This window comes from Schistocerca nitens, chromosome 6 (assembly GCF_023898315.1).
Source record: "Schistocerca nitens isolate TAMUIC-IGC-003100 chromosome 6, iqSchNite1.1, whole genome shotgun sequence".
Lineage (NCBI taxonomy): Eukaryota > Metazoa > Arthropoda > Insecta > Orthoptera > Acrididae > Schistocerca > Schistocerca nitens.
Genome location: NC_064619.1, coordinates 740,018,583 through 740,039,126, shown reverse-complemented (window position 1 = coordinate 740,039,126; position 20,544 = coordinate 740,018,583). Strand labels below are relative to the sequence as shown.

Sequence of the window (20,544 nt, the reverse complement as noted above, 5' to 3'; positions counted from 1 at the left end):
CTAAACCATCCCAGCATAGTTGCATGGATCACCTACACTGGAAGTAGATTATACCCCACAAACTACTAGTTACAATAGAGAGTTCCTATGTTGTTGATTAATAAGCAGATTGATACATTATGTTTTTGCTGTAACACATCGAAGCAGCGTGTGACTACAGCTCTGTACATCTCCATACATTCTCTATTCATACTACGACTCTGAGGTCTATTTCAGATGCTAAACCGACATTAACACGTTTCAATCCATTCGCTCTCACAGAAAGCTGGACATCGCATTCTTCAAAGTAAGCTGCTTCCATAACGGACAGGGTGATGGAAATAAAAGACAGGGGCGGTATTTCTGACTGACAAAAATATGGAAGACATACCAACATATGGAAACTGTAAGAGTTTAAGGCAATGTAAAGCGTTTCCAAACCGCTGTCTGAAGGTGATGATCTCCACATTTAACCTCATGTTCCACAGTGACAAGTGACAGGGTAGTAGATGTCTCAGTGTTCCATTTTCGAAAAGACCAAGAGCATTGATTCCTCATGTTGCTTGTATGTGCATGACCACGGTTTCAGTGTCCTAGATGTTGGTCATCCTGACCTACAAATCATTGGACATTGCATCCTTCACTTTTTATAGGTTACAATGCACATTTTACCCAATTACTCGAGTTACAAACCACTGCTCTAGACGACTTTGCACGTAAACAAAACGTCTCATCGCATTGATCCCATGATTCTCTCAGCCAATGACACTGCAGTATGGTTCTCAGTTTCTTTATTGCTAAACCACTCCTCCATTACTCATGTGTGTGTGACATTGATGGAAATAATAAAACGAGCAATATCCCTCATGGAAACTGCTAAATGTCGAAAGGATCTGTATGTGTGCCATCCTAAGGATACGTGTATACCAAAAAGTCAGACCTCATCCCAAACGTAGCAGCGACTTCAGCGGTTTTCTCGGCCAACTCCAGCCCTTAAATGTCACTCAGGATGACCAGGAACGCTAGCTCATTGAGTGTCCTGACCCCATAATTCTTAGATATAATCAGCATTAATACAACACTGTGTCGTTGAGGGAGCATTCATTTCCATGACTTACAACGTGCAGTCTAACTGGAAGATCTCTTGGTACTACAACAGTCATGGTCTGATGTTTAGTTCAAATGGCTCTGAGCTATGGGACTTAAATTCTGAGGTCATCAGTCCCCTAGAACTTAGAACCACTTAAACCTAACTAACCTAAGGACATCACACACATCCATGCCCGAGGCAGGATTCGAACCCGCAACCGTAGCGGTCGCGTGGTTCCAGACTGTAGCGCCTAGAACCGCTCGGCCACTCCGGCCAGCGATGTTTAGTAGTATTGCTCACATGCAGTGGGATATGGCAGTTTTATCTTGACACCACATCTCAATAATGCAGTCTCCTTCCACTACTAAGATACATATACGTATCATCAGTCCTCTCATCCCAGAATTCGCAATCGTATTGATTTCAGCCAGTACTCCAAAAAATGCCCAGTTTCCTTTACTGTTTACTGTAAAACCTAATACTCCACACACTGTGAACAGATATCCCCATACATCATGTTTAAAGCCATATGTAAACCCAGCTCACACATCTGAAATTACCTCTTATTTTTACAGCTACAATTGTCCAATTCTCGTCTCCGTACACATCAACTGCACTTAGAGGAGTAATTTCCTTAACAGGGGACAGTTTAAGTCTGTTCAATACATTGGATCCTCACGTCAATAGCCGGCCGCGGTGGTCTCGCGGTTCTAGGCACTCAGTCCGGAATCGAGCGACTGCTACGGTCGCAGGTTCGAATCCTGCCTCGGGCATGGATGTGTGTGATGTCCTTAGGTTAGTTAGGTTTAAGTAGTTCTAAGTTCTAGGACACTGATGACCACAGATGTTAAGTCCCATAGTGCTCAGAGCCATTTGAACCATTTTGAACCTCACGCCAATACTCGTGGGAGAAAACACAGTTTACAAGAACCAGCCCTAATTCAGTCATATTTATATTCGGTGGTATTGTGGAGAAAAATGTCCTAGATTGGGGAAATATGTTTCACTTCCTTTAATATAGTTCCTCCCTGCGATACTTACATCATCTTTGTTGAAGTCAGTATTACGAATCTCCACGTAGTTTACAGCTGGTTAATTAAAAATGAATACAGACAGAGCATAATTCGTAAGCTTTTCTCTGACTTGAGTGACTGCGAGGTTGTCATTGTATCAAAACGCGCCCAAACAGCATCAAAATGACTATCAAAATACATCCAAACAGCAAAAACTGTTTCCGATACAACAACATCCATCATCACAATTCTTAGCTCCTCAACCACTACAAGAACCCTGCATACTGACTTGGTTTTTCTACAGTACAGGTGACAAAACTTTACACATCAATGCATCTATGGAAACGACTTCAATCATAGACGATACATGCAGCACGACAGGTAAAATCACAAGGAGAAATTTGCAAAGTGAGGCATTTCCACTACACTCTAAGCATAAATACAGATATCTGACAAGAACATGTTGTAAAAGAATTTGACAGATTCTGTGACATTTTTCCATACCTTCCATACTTATCCATATGTAGATATACATATTGCTTACCAGATGTGGCTTGCAATTTCTACTATACTTATCCATATGTAGATATACATATTGCTTACCAGATGTGGCTTGCAATTTCCACTATCCATCTCTGATACGCAGACCAGTCGTGGAGTTTACAAACTATTGCAAAAATACACATGCAAGTAAATGGATTACGGTGGTGAGGAATGGTGTCGACGCTTTTCTGTTGCATTGCAAACACACACATATCAAAGCACAGTTGTTATGGACCCTAAAACTGGGACCTCCCACAGCCTCTCTTCTTCACACGACTGACACCTGAATGTGTCGTTGTCGTCACACAGTGCACAGCATTGACAAAACCCACACATGATGTGGATATATTTATTTACAATCACACAAGACAGTCTTCAATCTTGAACCTGTCTTTTCATCCTTATCTCAACACGCTGTGTTGACATAGCTGTGAAAGGGAGAGAGAGACAGAGAGAGAGAGAAACAATAAATAACTATACTCACATGTTACTGCCAACAAAGAACACTGAATCTGTCAAAGATAGTTACCGAAATCTCCCTGCCCTCACGGTGAAACCATATCACCGGAGGTCATCGGGACTGCATCCACCCAGTCTAGCATCAGCTCCCAGTCCATTTCCTCTACCCGCTCCAACATTTCATCGTCATCCACACACTGGTCTAGCTCCCCTATGGAAACTGTAACAACATGAAGATGAACTGGATTTTTTTTTCTAAATGAGAATATACTAGGAAATCCAATTTGATACTTGTTATTCATCATCTGGATTTGTAGCTCCTTGTGTTTCCCGTGTTTGCAGTTGCTGTGTGTCCCAGCAACCACAATTATACTGTGTTTTGGTGAAGCGCGAATTGCTTTCACGACGTTATTTGGGAATATAAGTGTGATATTTACGTGTGCATCACTACACCTCACCATGATCCTGGGAAGAAATGGCTTGCCACATGAAGACGTAAGTAGAAACGAACATAGGCGCGAAATATCGCGACAAACTAAATTACGTTTTAGATGATAGGTTAACTCCCAAAAACTGTCTCATCAACATCGTTTGGTTGCAAATGACAAGCTACTGGTAATAAATAATACGCAAGTGGTCCTGAAAAATCATGCACACCAATTGTAAACGTATTAACAAAAGAAACGAACTACTGTTTGAAATAAATATCCACTTAATTCTGTAATCATTTAGCAAAAATAATGTTCACATTACAGAGTAAATAAAACGGAAACCCACTGATGATGGCACATTGGTCCTGAAACATGTTTGTGAACTTAGAAAAAACGGTGTTTTACATAACTGGTGGACCTCACATCCTACACATCTACCTGCATGGCTGCTGTGATACGTTCGTCGGGGGCGGTGTAACAGACCCCTCGACCTCTTCGAAATCACCTACACAAGAAATTTACAATTTAAAAACGTATACAGAGGGGACGCAAATACGCGAAACACAAATGAAATATTTTTATCGGGAATATGTAATTACGTGGCAGAATCTACACTGGAGACTGCTCAGACTCTTTGACTTGATCGCTTACAAGGTCCATTAAGCGGTCAATGTCATCAGAATCATTAAAACAGGAAAAAAGCACTGAAAATTTCTTTTAACGTAAATATACACTATGTAAATATTTGAATATTAAATTATGTACTTAAATGGCTGATGTGTTGGTGCAATCGCACCTGGAGGCTGTTCCACGATGTGAGAGGGCTGCATAGCCACGTCTACCGACTCTCTTTCAGCCTCTAGCTTCCAAATGAAATCCTCCTGCAGTGAGGCTGTAACAGCAATAAGGAAACTTTTTGCAGCGATTATTTACTTCGAAATCTCAACATAAACTACGATAATATACGACGAAACAAACAAACCAACACATACTCACACAAACACTTTGAAAGAAGGGATGGGATAGCAAACTATGAATGAAGTGTAGGAAGAGTAGCCTCCTACCGATCTGCAAGTGAAACAACTGCTGAGGATCTTGTACACAGATACATGGTAAGAAGGGACACGAAGGCAATCTATCACTGGAGTGTAGGAAGAGTAGCCTCATGCAGACGTGCAAGATTGTAGCTGCTGAGGAAGCTGTACACAGATACATGGTAAGAAATGGCAGGGCAGCAAATTATCAGTGAAGAGTAGGAAGAGTAGTCCTCTATCGATTTATAATACCTGCTAAGGAAGTTAGACACATGTCAAGAAGGGATAGGGCAACAAACTAGCGCTGAAGTGAAGTAGCTCCTGAGAAACTTGTACAGAGACATACATACATGATATGAGGAAATAGGACAGCAATCACTGAAGCGTAGGAAGCGTAGCCTCATACGGATCTACAAGTGTACAACATCAGGCTCCTCCTTTATTTTGGCGGCAGCCGATTGGAGTTCAAGAAATGGTTCAAATGGCTCTGAGCACTATGGGACTTCTGAGGACATCAGAACTTAGAACTACTTAAACCTAACTAACCTAAGGACATCACACACATCCATGCCCGAGGCAGGATTCGAACCTGCGGCCGTAGCGGTCGCGCAGTTCCAGACTGTAGCGCCTAGAACCGCTCGGCCACATCGGCCGGAGGAGTGCAGGAATTTTGACCAGCTAGTTAGAAAAAGTCCAGTAGTCTACCTGTCTCGAGATTTTAGACTGAGAGCCTTTAAGCTGCCAACATGCAGATGTTACCACTGTCTTTGGCAGGCAGAGACCTGCTGGCTTCTACTCGGTGGCCTCCTTCTTAGAAGAAGCCACCAGATCACTGGCAAGGTAAGTTTCAGACAAAATTCCATGTTCTGACAGAGAATGTAACTGCCCACTTCTTCTCCTGGAATGGTCCAGACTCGTTTGTGAGTCAGGGAAACAGTCCCTTCTGGGAAGGTATCGGTATCGTCTTTGACAGGGAAATGTTTTGTTCTGTTTTGGACAAAGTTATAAATTCCCACAGGAGAGACAGTCCTGTCGCCTTATAGAGGAAGGTCTGGAAATCTTTGTGAGTATATCTGTTCATAGAAAGAGCTGGTAGCTTGCTATTGCTCTTACAATAAGTTGCAATGTTTCAGACAAAGCTTCCAGTTCTCACAGAAGCCAGAGTTCTGTCAGCTTCTGTCCAGCAGTCCTGGCCCCATTCTCCTTCTTGAAAATAGGTAGCCTCTGACAGTGACATATTTTGTTCTGTTTCAGACTAAGCTACACGTCCCGGTTTCCCTGGTACGCTCGAAAACATATCTGGTGACACTGATGATAAGTCGTCCATTGTTAAGGCAGCCCCACTCGTTCTGGGACTGGGGCTGCCTTGTTTCCACAAGCATGTCTCTAGGAGAACAGGTGGAGTCCGGGAAGGTAGTCGAGAGATACAAGACATTTGCTGGATAATTTGTAATAGGCAGTCATCTGCAGCAGTGGCGGTGGGGGACCCAAACGCACACACGCACTCGAGCTGGGACAATTCAAGCTATCTGCACTGTGAGCAGCTAGCGAGACAAAAGGCTCGAACAGGTACCACGTGACGTACTGCAGCGGACCGATACAATAGCCAGTACACCAGCTATCCCTGGCTGCACACGGGCTGCACGCTAGTCCAGTTATCGTCCGCAGGAGCGCGCCACAGGCGACGTGCCAGCAGTGTTGCCAATTTAGCGACTTTGTCGCTAGAAATGGCGACCTTTGTCTTCGTCTTAGCGACAAAAAAAACTTTTTAACGACAAAAATTATTTAGCGACTTATCTGGCGACTTTTGGAGTACTGAAGACTTTTGAAGTACAAATCAAAACTATTTTGGGCCAGTATTTTCATTAACAAAACTAAGATTTTAACTATACACTGGGTACTACACTGACTTTGTTCTAAATTTACTAAGTTAAATTAAGTTCTTAGCAGATCATGTAGCATTTTTCAGCATTTGTTGTTGTTGTTGTGGTCTTCAGTCCTGAGACTGGTTTGATGCAGCTCTCCATGCTACTCTATCCTGTGCAAGCTTCTTCATCTCCCAATACGTACTGCAGCCTACATCCTTCTGAATCTGTTTAGTGTATTCATCTCTTGGTCTCCCTCTACGTTTTTTACCATCCACACTGCCCTCCAATACTAAATTGGTGATCCCTTGATGCCTCAGAACATGTCCTACCAACCGATCCCTTCTTCTTGTCAAGTTGTGCCACAAACTCCTCTTCTCCCCAATCCTCTTCAATACTTCCTCATTAGTTACATGATCTACCCATCTAATCTTCAGCATTCTTCTGTAGCACCACATTTCAAAGGCTTCTGTTTTCTTCTTGTCCAAACTATTTATCGTACATGTTTCACTTCCATACATGGCTACACTCCATACAAATACTTTCAGAAACGACTTGCGGACATTTAAATCTATACTCTATGTTAATAAATTTCTCTTCTTCAGAAACGCTTTCCTTGCCATTGCCAGTCTACATTTTATATCCTCTCTACTTCGACCATCTACAGTTACTTTGCTCCCCAAATAGCAAAACTCCTTTTCTACTGTAAGTGTCTCATTTCCTAATCTAATTCCCTCAGCATCGCCCAACTTAATTCGACTACATTCCATTATCCTCGTTTGCTTTTGTTGATGTTCATCTTATATCCTCCCTTCAAGACACTGTTCAGCATTTAGTAAACCTGAATGTTGGAATTGCCTACAGAGTAAGAAAACCTTGACTATAGAACAATTCATTATTCATTACCCACTAGCCTGTTATCATCGATAGCGTATCGAGCTATAATTCTTCAACTTTTGAACTCCCTTTCTTTTTCGAACTGACAAAAAACATACCTAATATTAAGTATAATAAAATACATTTCTGTCCAGCAACCTCTAATTTTTCGAAATGTTAACTCGCAGTCAAATTTTTACCACATGCACAGTGGTAACGCAAGAACAATTCGGTGGGGGTATCCCAGACATTATTATATTTTAAACAATGAACAATAGGACTGATATCGAGTTATCGAGTGAGTAGATTGTTTCATAACCTCTAGTTCGCCTGAGTTTTAATGTATTTTCAGTGATTATAAATTGGTGAAACTTATGTTGTGGTGGCTTACGTAATGGATTTACCGCAGAGGAAGGAGCAGTACACTCAAAAATATCGGGATGCGTGGGAAGCAGAACCTGAATTCAATGGGCCAGTCGTTCGAGACTTATCCAATCCAAGATGTCAAGTATGTACAACAGAGTTTTATGTTACATTGTGTGATATTAGAAAGCATTTGAAAACTATTAAGCATAAACAAAAAATTGATTTTTACACAAACCACCTTACCTGTGAAAATTGCTCCGAAAACTACAGTTAGAATAGCAAGTAGAGCGGAAGGCGCCCTTTCTTTGTTTATTGCTGCACATTGTTCTATTTTAGCTGTAGATCATTTAGGAAGACTGTGCAAGAAGGTGTTTTCCGGTGATGAGGACGCTAAAAACATGCAATTACATCGTACAAAGAGCACTAACATTATAACTGAAGTTTTGGCTCCATATTTTACACAGTCATTGGTTGAAGAAATTGGTAACCAAAAATACAGTGTACTAATAGATGAATCCACAGATGTATCAATATCTAAAATGCTAGGTATCGTTGTACAGTACTATAATGTATACAACTAAACCATTAGATCAGCATTTCTCAAACTCGCTGTAGTAGAAACTGCAGATGCAAGAAATCTGGCTGATGTTCTTGTGAATTCTTTGAAAGATCTCAAACTTCCAATCGCTAATATGGTAGGAATTGGCAGAGATGATGCTTCTGCAAAGGTTGGAATAAACAATGGGCTTTTCGAACAACTCAAGAGAGAATATGGTTTGAAGCATTTGGTATTGATCCGTTGCATTTGTCACTCTCTTCAGCTTGCAGTTTCGCACGCCTTAGTGAATACCATACCTAGAAACATAGAGATTCTTATATGGGAAACCTACAAGTGGCTCTCCAATTCACCCAAAAGACAAGAGGAATATCAAAAGGTTTATGAGACAATATATTGTGGAAAACAGCCACTAAAAATTTTGAAGGTCTGTGCAACATGTTGGATTTCAATTGAACCAGCAATACGAAGAATTCTGGAGCAGTGGGAAGAACTAAAGCTACATTTTTCACTTGCTATGGTTCAAGACAATTGTTACACTGCCAAAATTTTGTACAAGATGTATTGTGACGACACAAATCATCTTTACATGTTTTACCTTAAACATGCTTTGAAAGACGTACTAATAGCAATAAGAGCTTTTGAAGGAGAAGACTATGACCCCACTAAAGTACTAGATACACTTGTATTCCTCATGCAGTCACTCGGACAAAACATAGTTTTTCCAACTGTTGATTTGTTGACAACACCAGTTCCAAGCGAATGTATGTACGCAAATCCGAACCTCGGCTTTATGTTTGAACAGAAATTGTCTGAGTCAAGTTTGTCTGAAGAAAATAAAGTTTATTTGAAGAAGAGATGCATTCAGCTTAGTCTGAAACTCATAAGGGAAATTCAACAAAGACTGCCAAGTAACGTTACGATCCTGAAAAAAAGGTCAATGCTGAATGTTGAAGAAACACTAAAAGTGAAAACAAATAATGCTGTAGAGGATGTAGCCAAAGAATTGTGTTTTAGTGGCGATTTCATAGACGGTATGCTGCAAGAATGGCATGTTGTTGTTGTTGTGGTCTTCAGTCCTGAGACTGGTTTGACGCAGCTCTCCATGCTTCTCTATCCTGTGCAAGCTTCTTCATCTCCCAGTACTTACTGCTACCTACATCCTTCTGAATCTGCTTAGTGTATTCATCTCTTGGACTCCCTCCATGATTTTTACCCTCCACACTGCCGTCCTATGCCAAATTTGTGATCCCTTGATGCCTCAGAACATGTCCTAACAACCGGTCCCTTCTTCTTGTCAAGTTGTGCCACAAACTCCTCTTCTCCCCAATTCTATTCAGTACCTCCTCATTAGTTACGTGATCTACCCATCTAACCTTCAGCATTCTTCTGTAGCACCACATTTCGAAAGCTTCTATTCTCTTCTTGTCCAAACAATTTATCGTCCATGTTTCACTTCCATACATGGCTACACTCCATACAAATACTTTCAGAAACGACTTCCTGACACTTAAATCTATACTCTATGTTAACAAATTTCTCTTCATCAGAAACGCTTTTCTTGCCATTACCAGTATTTATTTTAGATCCTCTCTACTTCGACCATCGTCAGTTATTTTGCTCCCCAAATAGCAAAACTCCTTTACTACTTTATGTGTAAAGGTCGTGGTTGACGTTTCACATGTGGCTGAACACTTCCTGTTTCCTTAAATAACGTAACTATCCGGTGAACGGTCCGGACATTTGGATGATGTCGTCCAGGATACCGAGTAGCATACAAAGCACACGCCCGTTGGGCATTTTGATCACAATAGCCATGCATGAACACGAAATCAATCTTTTCTGCAATTGGTAAACAGTCCATTTTAACACACGTTTATGACTATTACAGCACCAACTATCACAAAGCGAAAAAAGTGGTCCAACTAAAACATTCATATTTATTTACGTACTACACGAATATGTAATAACAATGGGGGTTCCTATTAAAAAAAAAAAAAAAGAAACCAGTTGATATCCTTTTGACCTATGGCAGCGCCATCTAGCGGGCCAACCATAGCGCCATCTGGTTTCCTCCTTCAAGCTAGACGAGTTTCGTTCTTTGTAGCTTTTTGGTTGGTTGGTTGTTTTGGGGAAGAGACCAAACAGCGAGGTTATCGGTCTCAGAGGGTTAGGGAAGGAAGTCGGCCGTGCCCTTTCAAAGGAACCATCCCGGCATTTGCCTGGAGCGATTTAGGGAAATCACAGAAAACCTAAATCAGGATGGTCGGACGCGGGATTGAACCGTCGTCCTTCCGAATGCGAGTCCAGTGTGCTAACCACTGCGCCACCTCGCTCGGTGTAGCTTTTTCATTTGATGCTTACTGCGTGAGATATTTGGCCCAGTCACTATCGATGGACCACCCTGTATACATACAAAATAGAATTTCTTGAAAAGAGAAATCTCTGACCACTCCTAATCATCATATCGTGAAGAAATACTGGTTAAATAACTGCGATAAAAGCCCTGTAATGCAATACACGAAACAGCTGCTGCCTACAAATCTACGTAAATCATGCGCCGCTGCTGCCGGCCCCCTCGTGCTCCTGCCGCCACGGTGTCTGTTGTTCAACTAACATTGCTGTGCCAACTGGCACGCAGTGTTGCCAACTCTAAAACACCCGAGTCGCTAGATTCAATATCAAAAGTCGCTAAAACTGTTTTTAATACAGGTGTACTGAAAATTTCGTGCTGTGAATCGTGCAATAAGCCATTGGGGGGGGGGGGGGGGGGTGTAATAAAATATTGATAAAAATTGTCTCATACGTAATTGCTTAATTGTCTTAATTAAATGACACATCGTTTGCAACAACATACATATAAAATACGCTAACGTTTAATTAAACATGTTATCATAATTGACGCAACACATAAATTGTTGTTTCAATCAAAGTAGTCAAATATACTAGAAATATACAACTATATTTGTAACAAAAAAAGAAAGGACTCAAATTAGGTTAAAAAATATATACATGCCGGTATGTGAGCTATTCATCGTCGTCACTCAGAAGATCGAATAACTCTTCTGTTTCATGCTCTGACAGAACTGTAGTTGATGTAGAGGCTTGAACGTCGCTCAAAAGATGATGTTGCAGTTCGACTGGTTTTGTCGCAGAAGAGTAACTTTTGTTCGTTCCAATAAGCTCCAATATATCTGACGGTATGTCAAAAGATGCACAATCTTTATAGTGTTTCTTCAGCTGCTCTCTCAATATGATCAAAGCATTAATTGTATTTAACGATAATCTGTTACGTTGTTTACTTTCTATAATGTTCATAGAACTGAATATTATTTCCACTTCAGCATTTGAATGCAGTAGGCATCGAACAGTCATTGCTAGCTGTGAAATCAAAGAAAAAGGATTCTCCCCTGCAGCATTTTTATACTGCAAAACGTCACTCCAAAATCGAACAGTGTTAATAGTGTTATTCCACCTAATGAAGTTGATATTATGCCATTAGTGGGAATTAGTGAAGTTCGGTGGCAGGAGGAACAAGACTTTTGGTCAGGTGAATACAGGGTTATAAATACAAAATCAAATAGGGGGAATAAAAAAATAGGAGTGCGGGTAAGCTACTACAAATAGCCTAGTAAACGCATTATTGTGGCCAAGATAGACACGAAGCCCACACCTACTACAATAGTACAAGTTTATATACCAACTAGCTCTGCAGATGATGAAGAAATTGATGAAATGTATGGTGAGATAAAAGAAATTATTCAGGTAGTGAAGGGAGACGAAAATTTAATAGTCATGGGTGACTGGAATTCGAGAGTAGGAAAAGGGAGAGAAGGAAACATAGTAGGTGAGTATGGATTGGGGCAAAGAAATGAAAGAGGAAGCCTCTGGAAGAATTTTACAAAGAGCATAACTTAATCATAGCTAACACTTGGTTCAAGAATCATAAGGTTGTACACATGAAAGAATCCTGGAAATACTGGAAGGTACCAGATAGATTATATAATGGTAAGACAGAGATTTGGGAACCAGGTATTAAATTGTAAGACATTTCCAGGGGCAGATGTGGACTCTGACCACAATCTATTGGTTATGAACTGCAGATTAAAACTGAAGAAACTGCAAAAAGGTGGGAATTTAAGGAGATGGGATCTGGACAAACTGATTAAACCAGAGGTTGTACAGAGTTTCAGGGAGAGCATAAGGGAACAATTGTCACAAATGGGGAAAAGAAATACAGTAGAAGAAGAATGGGTAGCTCTGAGGAATGAAGTAGTGAAGGCAGCAGAGGATCAAGTAGGTAAAAAGAAGAGGGCTAGTAGAAATCCTTGGGTAACAGAAGAAATATTGAATTTAATTGATGAAAGGAGAAAATATAAAAATGCAGTAAATGAAGCAGGCAAAAAGGAATACAAACGTCTCAAAAATGAGATCGACAGGAAGTGCAAAATGGCTAAGCAGGGATGGCTAGAGGACAATTGTAAGGATGTAGAGGCTTATCTCACAAGGGGTAAGATAGATACTGCCTACAGGAAAATTAAAGAGACCTTTGGAGAAAAGAGAACCACTTGTATGAATATCTAGAGCTCAGATGGAAACCCAGTTCTAAGCAAAGAAGGGAAAGCAGAAAGGTGGAAGGAGTATATAGAGGGTCTATACAAGGGCGACGTACTTGAGGACAATATTATGGAAATGGAAGAGAATGTAGATGAAGACGAAATGGGAGATACGATACTGCGTGAAGAGTTTGACAGAACACTGAAAGACCTGAGTCGAAAGAAGGCCCGGGAGTAGACAACATTCCATTAGAACTACTGACGGCCTTGGGAGAGCCAGTCCTGACAAAACTCCACCATCTGGTGACAAGATGTATGAGACAGGCGAAATACCCTCAGACTTAAAGAAGTATATACTAATTCCAATCCCAAAGAAAGCAGGTGTTGACAGATGTGAAAATTACCGAACTATCAGTTTAATAAGTCACAGCTGCAAAATACTAACGCGAATTCTTTACAGACGTTGGAAAAACTGATAGAAGCCGACCTCGGGGAAGATCAGTTTGGATTCCGTAGAAATATTGGAACACATGAGGCAATACTGACCTTACGACTTATCTTAGAAGAAAGATTAAGGAAAGGCAAACCGACGTTTCTAGCATTTGTAAACTTAGAGAAATCTTTTGACAATGTTGACCGGAATACTATCTTTCAAATTCTAAAGGTGGCAGGGGTAAAATACAGGGAGCGAAAGGCTATTTACAATTTGTACACAAACCAGATGGCAGTTATAAGAGTCGGGGGGTATGAAAGGGAAGCAGCGGTTGGGAAGGGAGTGAGACGGGGTTGAAGCCTCTCCCCGATGTTATTCAATCTGTATATTGAGCAAGCAGTAAAGGAAACAAAAGAAAAATTCGGAGTAGGTATTAAAATCCATGGAGAAGAAATAAAAACTTTGAGGTTCGCCGATGACATTGTAATTCTGTCAGAGACAGCAAAGGACTTGGAAGAGCAGTTGAATGGAATGGACAGTGTCTTGAAAGGAGGATATAAGATGAACATCAACAAAAGCAAAACGAGGATAGTTGGTAAACGGTCCATTTTAACACACGTTTATGATTATTACAGCGCCATCTATCACAAAGGGAAAAAAGTGGTCCAACTAAAACATTCATATTTCTTTACGTACTACACTAATATGTAATAAAAAACGGTGGTTCCTATTTCTAAAAAACGCTGTTGATATCCGTTTGACCTATGGCAGCGCCATCTAGTGGGCCAACCATAGCGCCATCTGGCTTCAAGATAGAAAAGTTTTGTTCTTTGTAGTTTTCTCGTTTGACGCTTATTTCGTGAGATATTTGGCCCGGTCACGATCAATGGACCACCCTGTAGAACAGTTCATGGTTTCGTTCCACTATCTTTTTTTTCATGGTATTTGCTTTTGTTGTGTGACCATTCCATCGAAGATTTTAGAAGTGTGTGTGTTTTTACAGCTATACAGAGGTAGGAAGCAGTGTGTTATTAGAAAAGATGCTTCTTTTTGTCGAATTTTTTTTTCGGTTGTTTTTCTGTATGTAGCCGGAAGTTTTGCGTGATATGCTGTGGAAAGCATTTTTCGATGTGCAGGCGAGATCATGGTTTTCTTTCAGTTATAGGTTTTTGAACCTATCCCTAAGTGTGGACGATTGATTTCTCATGAAAGTGTTTTCCTATCTTCCTGCTAGTTTTCAGCAGTTGTGTTTATTTGAATTTCAAACAGCACAGCTATAGAGTGCTTGTCAGTTCGATTTCGCCACCAAAATTTAGGAAATTCTTCCAGTGGGATAACACTCATGTCAGAAAACGAACATAATTTCCAAAACAGTCCTTACATCGTGCCTCTCCAGCAGGTCAGCACGGACTCAGCCATTTATCTGCTAATTCACAAGCCAGGGAGGAGTGGTAAAAGGGAGAGGGGAGGGGAATGAAGTGGGGGAGGGTAAGTGGTGGTGGTGATGTCCGCAATTAGTTGTTGCCACATCTAACCCTTATGGAGAAAGGGTGGGGGGTACCACACAGGTAAGGTACCTTCTTGAATAAATTAAAACTGTCATACCACCACCCTCCTAATGATACTTTTTGTCTGGTTTTTGTCTGCTCTATCGTCTTTTCAATCATTGCACTCTTATTTATCTTCTACTCTTACGCTGTTATCTCAAAAGCACTGCAGAAATACTCCTTCTCAACCAAACAAAATCCTCTCTGTACTACCACATAACATTGCCATGCTCTCTAAATGAGTTTCTGTATGATATTACAAAACGAATTTTCAAAGAATAAATAATGAAAACGTATCTGTGAAAACATCCTGTGATCCTGCATAAGCAAACTGATTAAATAAAATTCCAAACACTAAGTGATACTGTTCAGTAATAATGAGACTGTCTGACGAGAAATACCTAAACTAAACCTGATATTAATTTTGAAATGTAACACATAGCTATGAATGATTGTATTGTCGTGACTGTGATATAAAACGGGCCCTAACAAATTTTCATGGATTACCTGCGGCAATGGAAACTCTGTACTGCTCGTAGTGATGAAGATTAAAAAATGCATCACAGTAGCAAACCAAATAAATAAAATAAAATCTTTGTGCAATGCAATGCAAGGTCATGCAACTGTTCCAAGCAAAACATACTTCAGTTTTACCCACTGTGTTCTGCAGAGTGAAATGCCTCGACACACTATTAAAAATCAAATTTTCGTGAGGATACACTAGAGGATATTACATTTACTAAATGACTGAAAAGAGAATGACATTCAAAAACTACGCTGAAACTCTAATTCCTTCCTTAAAAATTACAATCATCTTTACAAAAGTTATGTCTTTTAAAAAATATGCCATGAAATAAGTTAGTAGATAGGTAAAGGAGAAATAAATCTATAACTTCTGAGTGCAAGCCATGTGAATAGATTACTTTGTTTAATCACATCTCAGTTACCAAACTAACTAACCCAAGTAAATAAAAGAGAATCCCACCAAAATTTACCCCCATAAATTATGCCCCAGCAAGAAATACTGTGATATTACCTGAAAAAGTCATTCTTCTCAAATCAGTCTTTACCAAATCATATTTCCAGAAATCAACAACTTGTGCTTCTTTATCTCTGTGCTCTGTTAACAGTTCGCATATTGCGCAGTTGTGTGAACAATACCCCTTACTCACTTACTCCTTGCAGTATGCTACTGGCAATGATACTGCTACTGCCTACCAAAGATCACATTGCTTGTACTCAGAACCACTGTGGCATAACATCAATTATCGAACACTTCCGTCTGAAAATAACCAATGTACAGATGTGTAGGATGACATATCGAAGAGCAATAGAGCTTACATCGCATTCTTTGAATACCAAAAATAAACTAGAAGTCTCACATTACCTCATCCCATCTTTACCAGTTAGAATTTGACAGCAAGTTACTTACAAATAGCAAGCAATAGAAAATAATTTTTTAAAAAATCGTAAAAAGGAGAGAAAAAAATTTACAGTGAAAGTCTAAACAAAAATGAAATGTCTTTGTCAAGTAAGAAAAAATTATTACATTTCCAACACATAATACAGCAGTCATCAAATTAAACTTTCGATCGCATGGGTTACATGTAGGGCAAACTCGGCTAATTTCTCAGTATTAAGGCTTATTGCCTCTAGTATTTACAAGAAATATATTAAAAATGGATTTTTTGTATCAAAAGATAAGTAAAAGTCGTATAATTCGGTCTTCTTGTGGTGTTGTACACTGTGGACGTCCTGTACTGTAGTGCCTGGACACGTTACCTGTCTGCTGGAATAGTTGCCATAATCTTGAGATCACACTTTGTGGCTATGACCTGCTGTGTTTGACCAGCCTCCAGTCGCCCTAGTATTCTACCTCTCATAACGTCATCAATATGTGTTATTTGAGCCATTTTCAACACACAGTCACAATTAGCACGTCTGGAAACCTCTGCACACTTACTCGCTGCACCGTACTCTGACATCCACCAACACACTTCTGCGTATATGGACTGCTGCCAGCGCCACCGTGCGACGACCGCAGGTCAAATGCACCGCACTGTTATACCCCGAGATGATTTAAACCCGAAAACCGCCCACCAGAGCGTTGTTTCACCTTGTATCAGCATTATTCTTAATTTATAAGAATGAGTGTACATAAAACAACTTGTTGTTGAGGCGCATCGGAAGATTACAGAAAAATGAAATGATCGTATGGCGTTGTCGGCCGGCAGGCCCCATACGCGGAAGTTTGGTCCCAGAGTGCGAGACTTATTACAGTCGACGCCACATTGGGCGACTTGCGAGCCTGAGATGGGGATGAAAGGATGATGAGGACAACACAACACCCAGCCCACGAGTGGAGAAAATCTACAACCCAGCCGGTAATCGAACCCGGGCCAGCTGCACGGAAGGCAAGCACGCAACCAAGCACGACAGATTCGTGGAAACAGCAGTGCCCCACTTGGACGTCTCCGGCTCAGCAGCGCCCCACTTGGACGTCTCCGGCTCAGCAGCGCCCCACTTGGACGTCTCCGGCTCAGCAGCGCCCCACTTGGACGTCTCCGGCTCAGCAGCGCCCCACTTGGACGTCTCCGGCTCAGCAGCGCCCCACTTGGACGTCTCCGGCTCAGCAGCGCCCCACTTGGACGTCTCCGGCTCAGCAGCGCCCCACTTGGACGTCTCCGGCTCAGCAGCGCCCCACTTGGACGTCTCCGGCTCAGCAGCGCCCCACTTGGACGTCTCCGGCTCAGCAGCGCCCCACTTGGACGTCTCCGGCTCAGCAGCGCCCCACTTGGACGTCTCCGGCTCAGCAGCGCCCCACTTGGACGTCTCCGGCTCAGCAGCGCCCCACTTGGACGTCTCCGGCTCAGCAGCGCCCCACTTGGACATCTCCGGCTCAGCAGCGCCCCACTTGGACGTCTCCGGCTCAGCAGCGCCCCACTTGGACGTCTCCGGCTCAGCAGCGCCCCACTTGGACGTCTTCGGCTCAGCAGCGCCCCACTTGGCGTCTCCGGCTCAGCAGCGCCCCACTTGGACGTCTCCGGCCCGCGAGTCCCATCGGCGCACCAGTCCAGGCCACAAGCGGACGTGGCTGGCGCGGACCACGAAGCGGCGCGGCGCTGCGCGTCCCTGCCACGCCACATTTGTCAGCACTGATACGGCGTGAAACTGCACCACGTCCGCGCCGTGCGAGTAGTACTCGTTCTCTGAGGGCTCCGTACAAATTTTATTATGTATATAAACAATTCTTCCGTCCGGGGAGGCGAGCGTCTCGACGACTTTTACCTGTTGCCGAATTTAATGTTGGCAAGATGTCATTCCCGAGAGTTCAAAGACTTTCGAGAATGTTTTAAGTTTCAAGATAAGTAGCAAAAGAAATATTTTTTCTTGTGATAAAATTAGAAACTTACATTTTCGCATTTTTCCTTTACTTCTAGTGTTAAACCTTGCATCTTGCCAAATTTCACGATTCTGTGTGAACAAGAAGTATCAAATGGCTCTGAGCAGTATGGGACTTAACATCTGAGGTCATCAGTCCCCTAGACTTAGAACTACTTAAACCTAAGTAACCTAAAACATCACACACATCCATGCCCGAGGCAGGATTCGAACCTGCCACCGTAGCAACAGCGCCGTTACGGACTGAAGCGCCTAGAACCGCTCGGTCACGACGTCCGGCCAAGAAGTATCCAATAGGTATTTATGAATGAGTTAGCGAGAGCCAAAACATGCGACATAAATGACCTTGCCTTCTGATTCCACAGACTTGTAAGGTTAAGTGTTTTACACTACCAAGGGACCATTGTCTTCAGTATGTTACATAAATTTTAACGAGGATAATGGAATGTAGTCGAATGAAATTGGGTGATGCTGAGGGAGTTAGATTAGGGAATGAGACACTTAAAGTAGTAAAGGAGTTTTGCTATTTGGGGAGCCATATAGCTAATGATGGTCCAAGTGGAGAGGATATAAAATATAGACTGCAAATGGCAAAGAAAGTGTTTCTGAAGAAATTGTATGGAGTATAGCCATGTATGGAAGTGAAACATGGACGACAAATAGTTTAGACAAGAAGTGTTGTGTCGACATGAGAGCCGACACAGTGTTTTTGAGGGTGGCCGAGATGCACGCTATAAACACACGAAGGATGGCGTGAGGTCTGAAACAGGAGACGTAATGAATGCTATAAAGAAAAGTATGTAGCTGCAGTAATACTTAACTTTATTCCATCATAGTTGTACAGCATTCTTGATGATACAAATGCGACTCTGTAGATACATGAAGTTACTAATGGCGCCTTGCTAGGTCGTAGCCATGGACTTAGCTGAAGGCTATTCTAACTGTCTCTCGGCAAATGAGAGAAAGGCTTCGTCAGTGTAGTCGCTAGCTAAGTCGTCCGTACAACTGGGGCGAGTGCTAGTCAGTCTCTCGAGACCTGCCGTGTGGTGGCGCTCGGTCTGCGATCCTGACAGTGGCGACACGCGGGTCCGACATGTACTAATGGATCGCGGCCGATTTAAGCTACCACCTAGCAAGTGTGGTGTCTAGCGGTGACACCACAGTTTCCTTTAGATTATTTAACATAAAATACCGTGTCGCACATTGTGGGCGTTGCTAAAGAGATGATGATGGCGATGCGACCATGACGACGACTACGACGATGATGGTGGAATGTCTGACAGCGTAGAGATCAGCTCCCAGCAGATGCTGCGTCGGTAGGTTGGAAAGATCGCTGAAGCAGGAGAGGAAACACAGTGGGCTACGTCTGAAATGATGTTGGGAAGCCAGAGCACAAAGAAGGATGTGGGAGGTGAGATGGAGGCTTGTACAAGTATACACTGCGGTAACAAAAGTCGTGGCGGATCTCACAATATAACGTCAGACCTTCCTCTCCCCGGTGTAGTGCAGCAGCTCGACGTGGCCAGGACTCCTCCCCCGCAAATCGGCGAACGGTCGTGAGATAAGGCTTCCGCCCGCCGTGGGGAGGACCCCATGTTGACGTATGCGATGAGGTGGGGAGCCTAACAACAGGTGTGGCTGTGCCACCTGCACCCGGCCATTCGGTCCGAGGGGAGCTAGGAAACGCCTGGAAACCTAGTCCAGGGTGCACGTCAACATGCGGTGTATGCGCCCGTAATGAGACAGAAGGGGCCGAAGGGTCGACCTCCATTGGTCGGGGCACCCGACGGGCGAAGACGACATCCGGTCCGGAGCGGGCAAAAGTTCCATGGCGGAGGACATCTGGTCACAGGAAGCTATCGGCGGCGCGTGACCCAGGGAGGCGCCCGGCAGCAGCAGCGACGCGTCCGCCGCGGGCGGCGCCGGCGGGAGAACGGGCGGCGGCGGCGGCGGCGCGTTGCCATGGGGCAAAATGGAAAGCATCGTCGGTATCACCTGGGGATGAGGCGAGCCAGTAGATGGGTCCCCAGGGCGCTGACCGGACGGCACCGTCGCTGAAAGCAGACGGGGAGTGGCAGAACCCGGGCGACGACAGAGGCGCAGCTGATTGAGATGCCGACGCACCTCACCAGAGGCCCCCAATACCAAATACATCGCGCGGCCGAGGCAGCGACGAATGCGCCCTGCGAGCCAACGCCGTGAACCTCGATAGTTGCGATAGAAGACAACGTCGCCAGGAGCAAAAGCAGGAGTCTGCCACTGCACAGGAACCTGATGCGGCGGATGCAGCAAAGACATCAAGGTTCGATGAGGACGACCGTGGAGCAACTCAGCCGGCGAGCGACCATGGCGGGGCTGAGAGCGATACGAGGACAAAAAGAGCAATAACGCGTC

General features: G+C 42.9%; 1 protein-coding gene across 1 annotated transcript; it reads right to left on the bottom strand.

The window, feature by feature from the left end:
• Positions 1-3,949: 3,949 nt before the first annotated feature.
• On the bottom strand, positions 3,950-17,894 carry LOC126263612 (sperm acrosomal protein FSA-ACR.1-like). Its single transcript, XM_049960699.1, has 2 exons — positions 17,213-17,894; positions 3,950-4,020 (listed from the first exon to the last, which is right to left on the bottom strand). Exons 1-2 carry the CDS (start codon positions 17,892-17,894, stop codon positions 3,950-3,952), a joined length of 753 nt encoding a protein of 250 aa, XP_049816656.1.
• Positions 17,895-20,544: the final 2,650 nt, after the last annotated feature.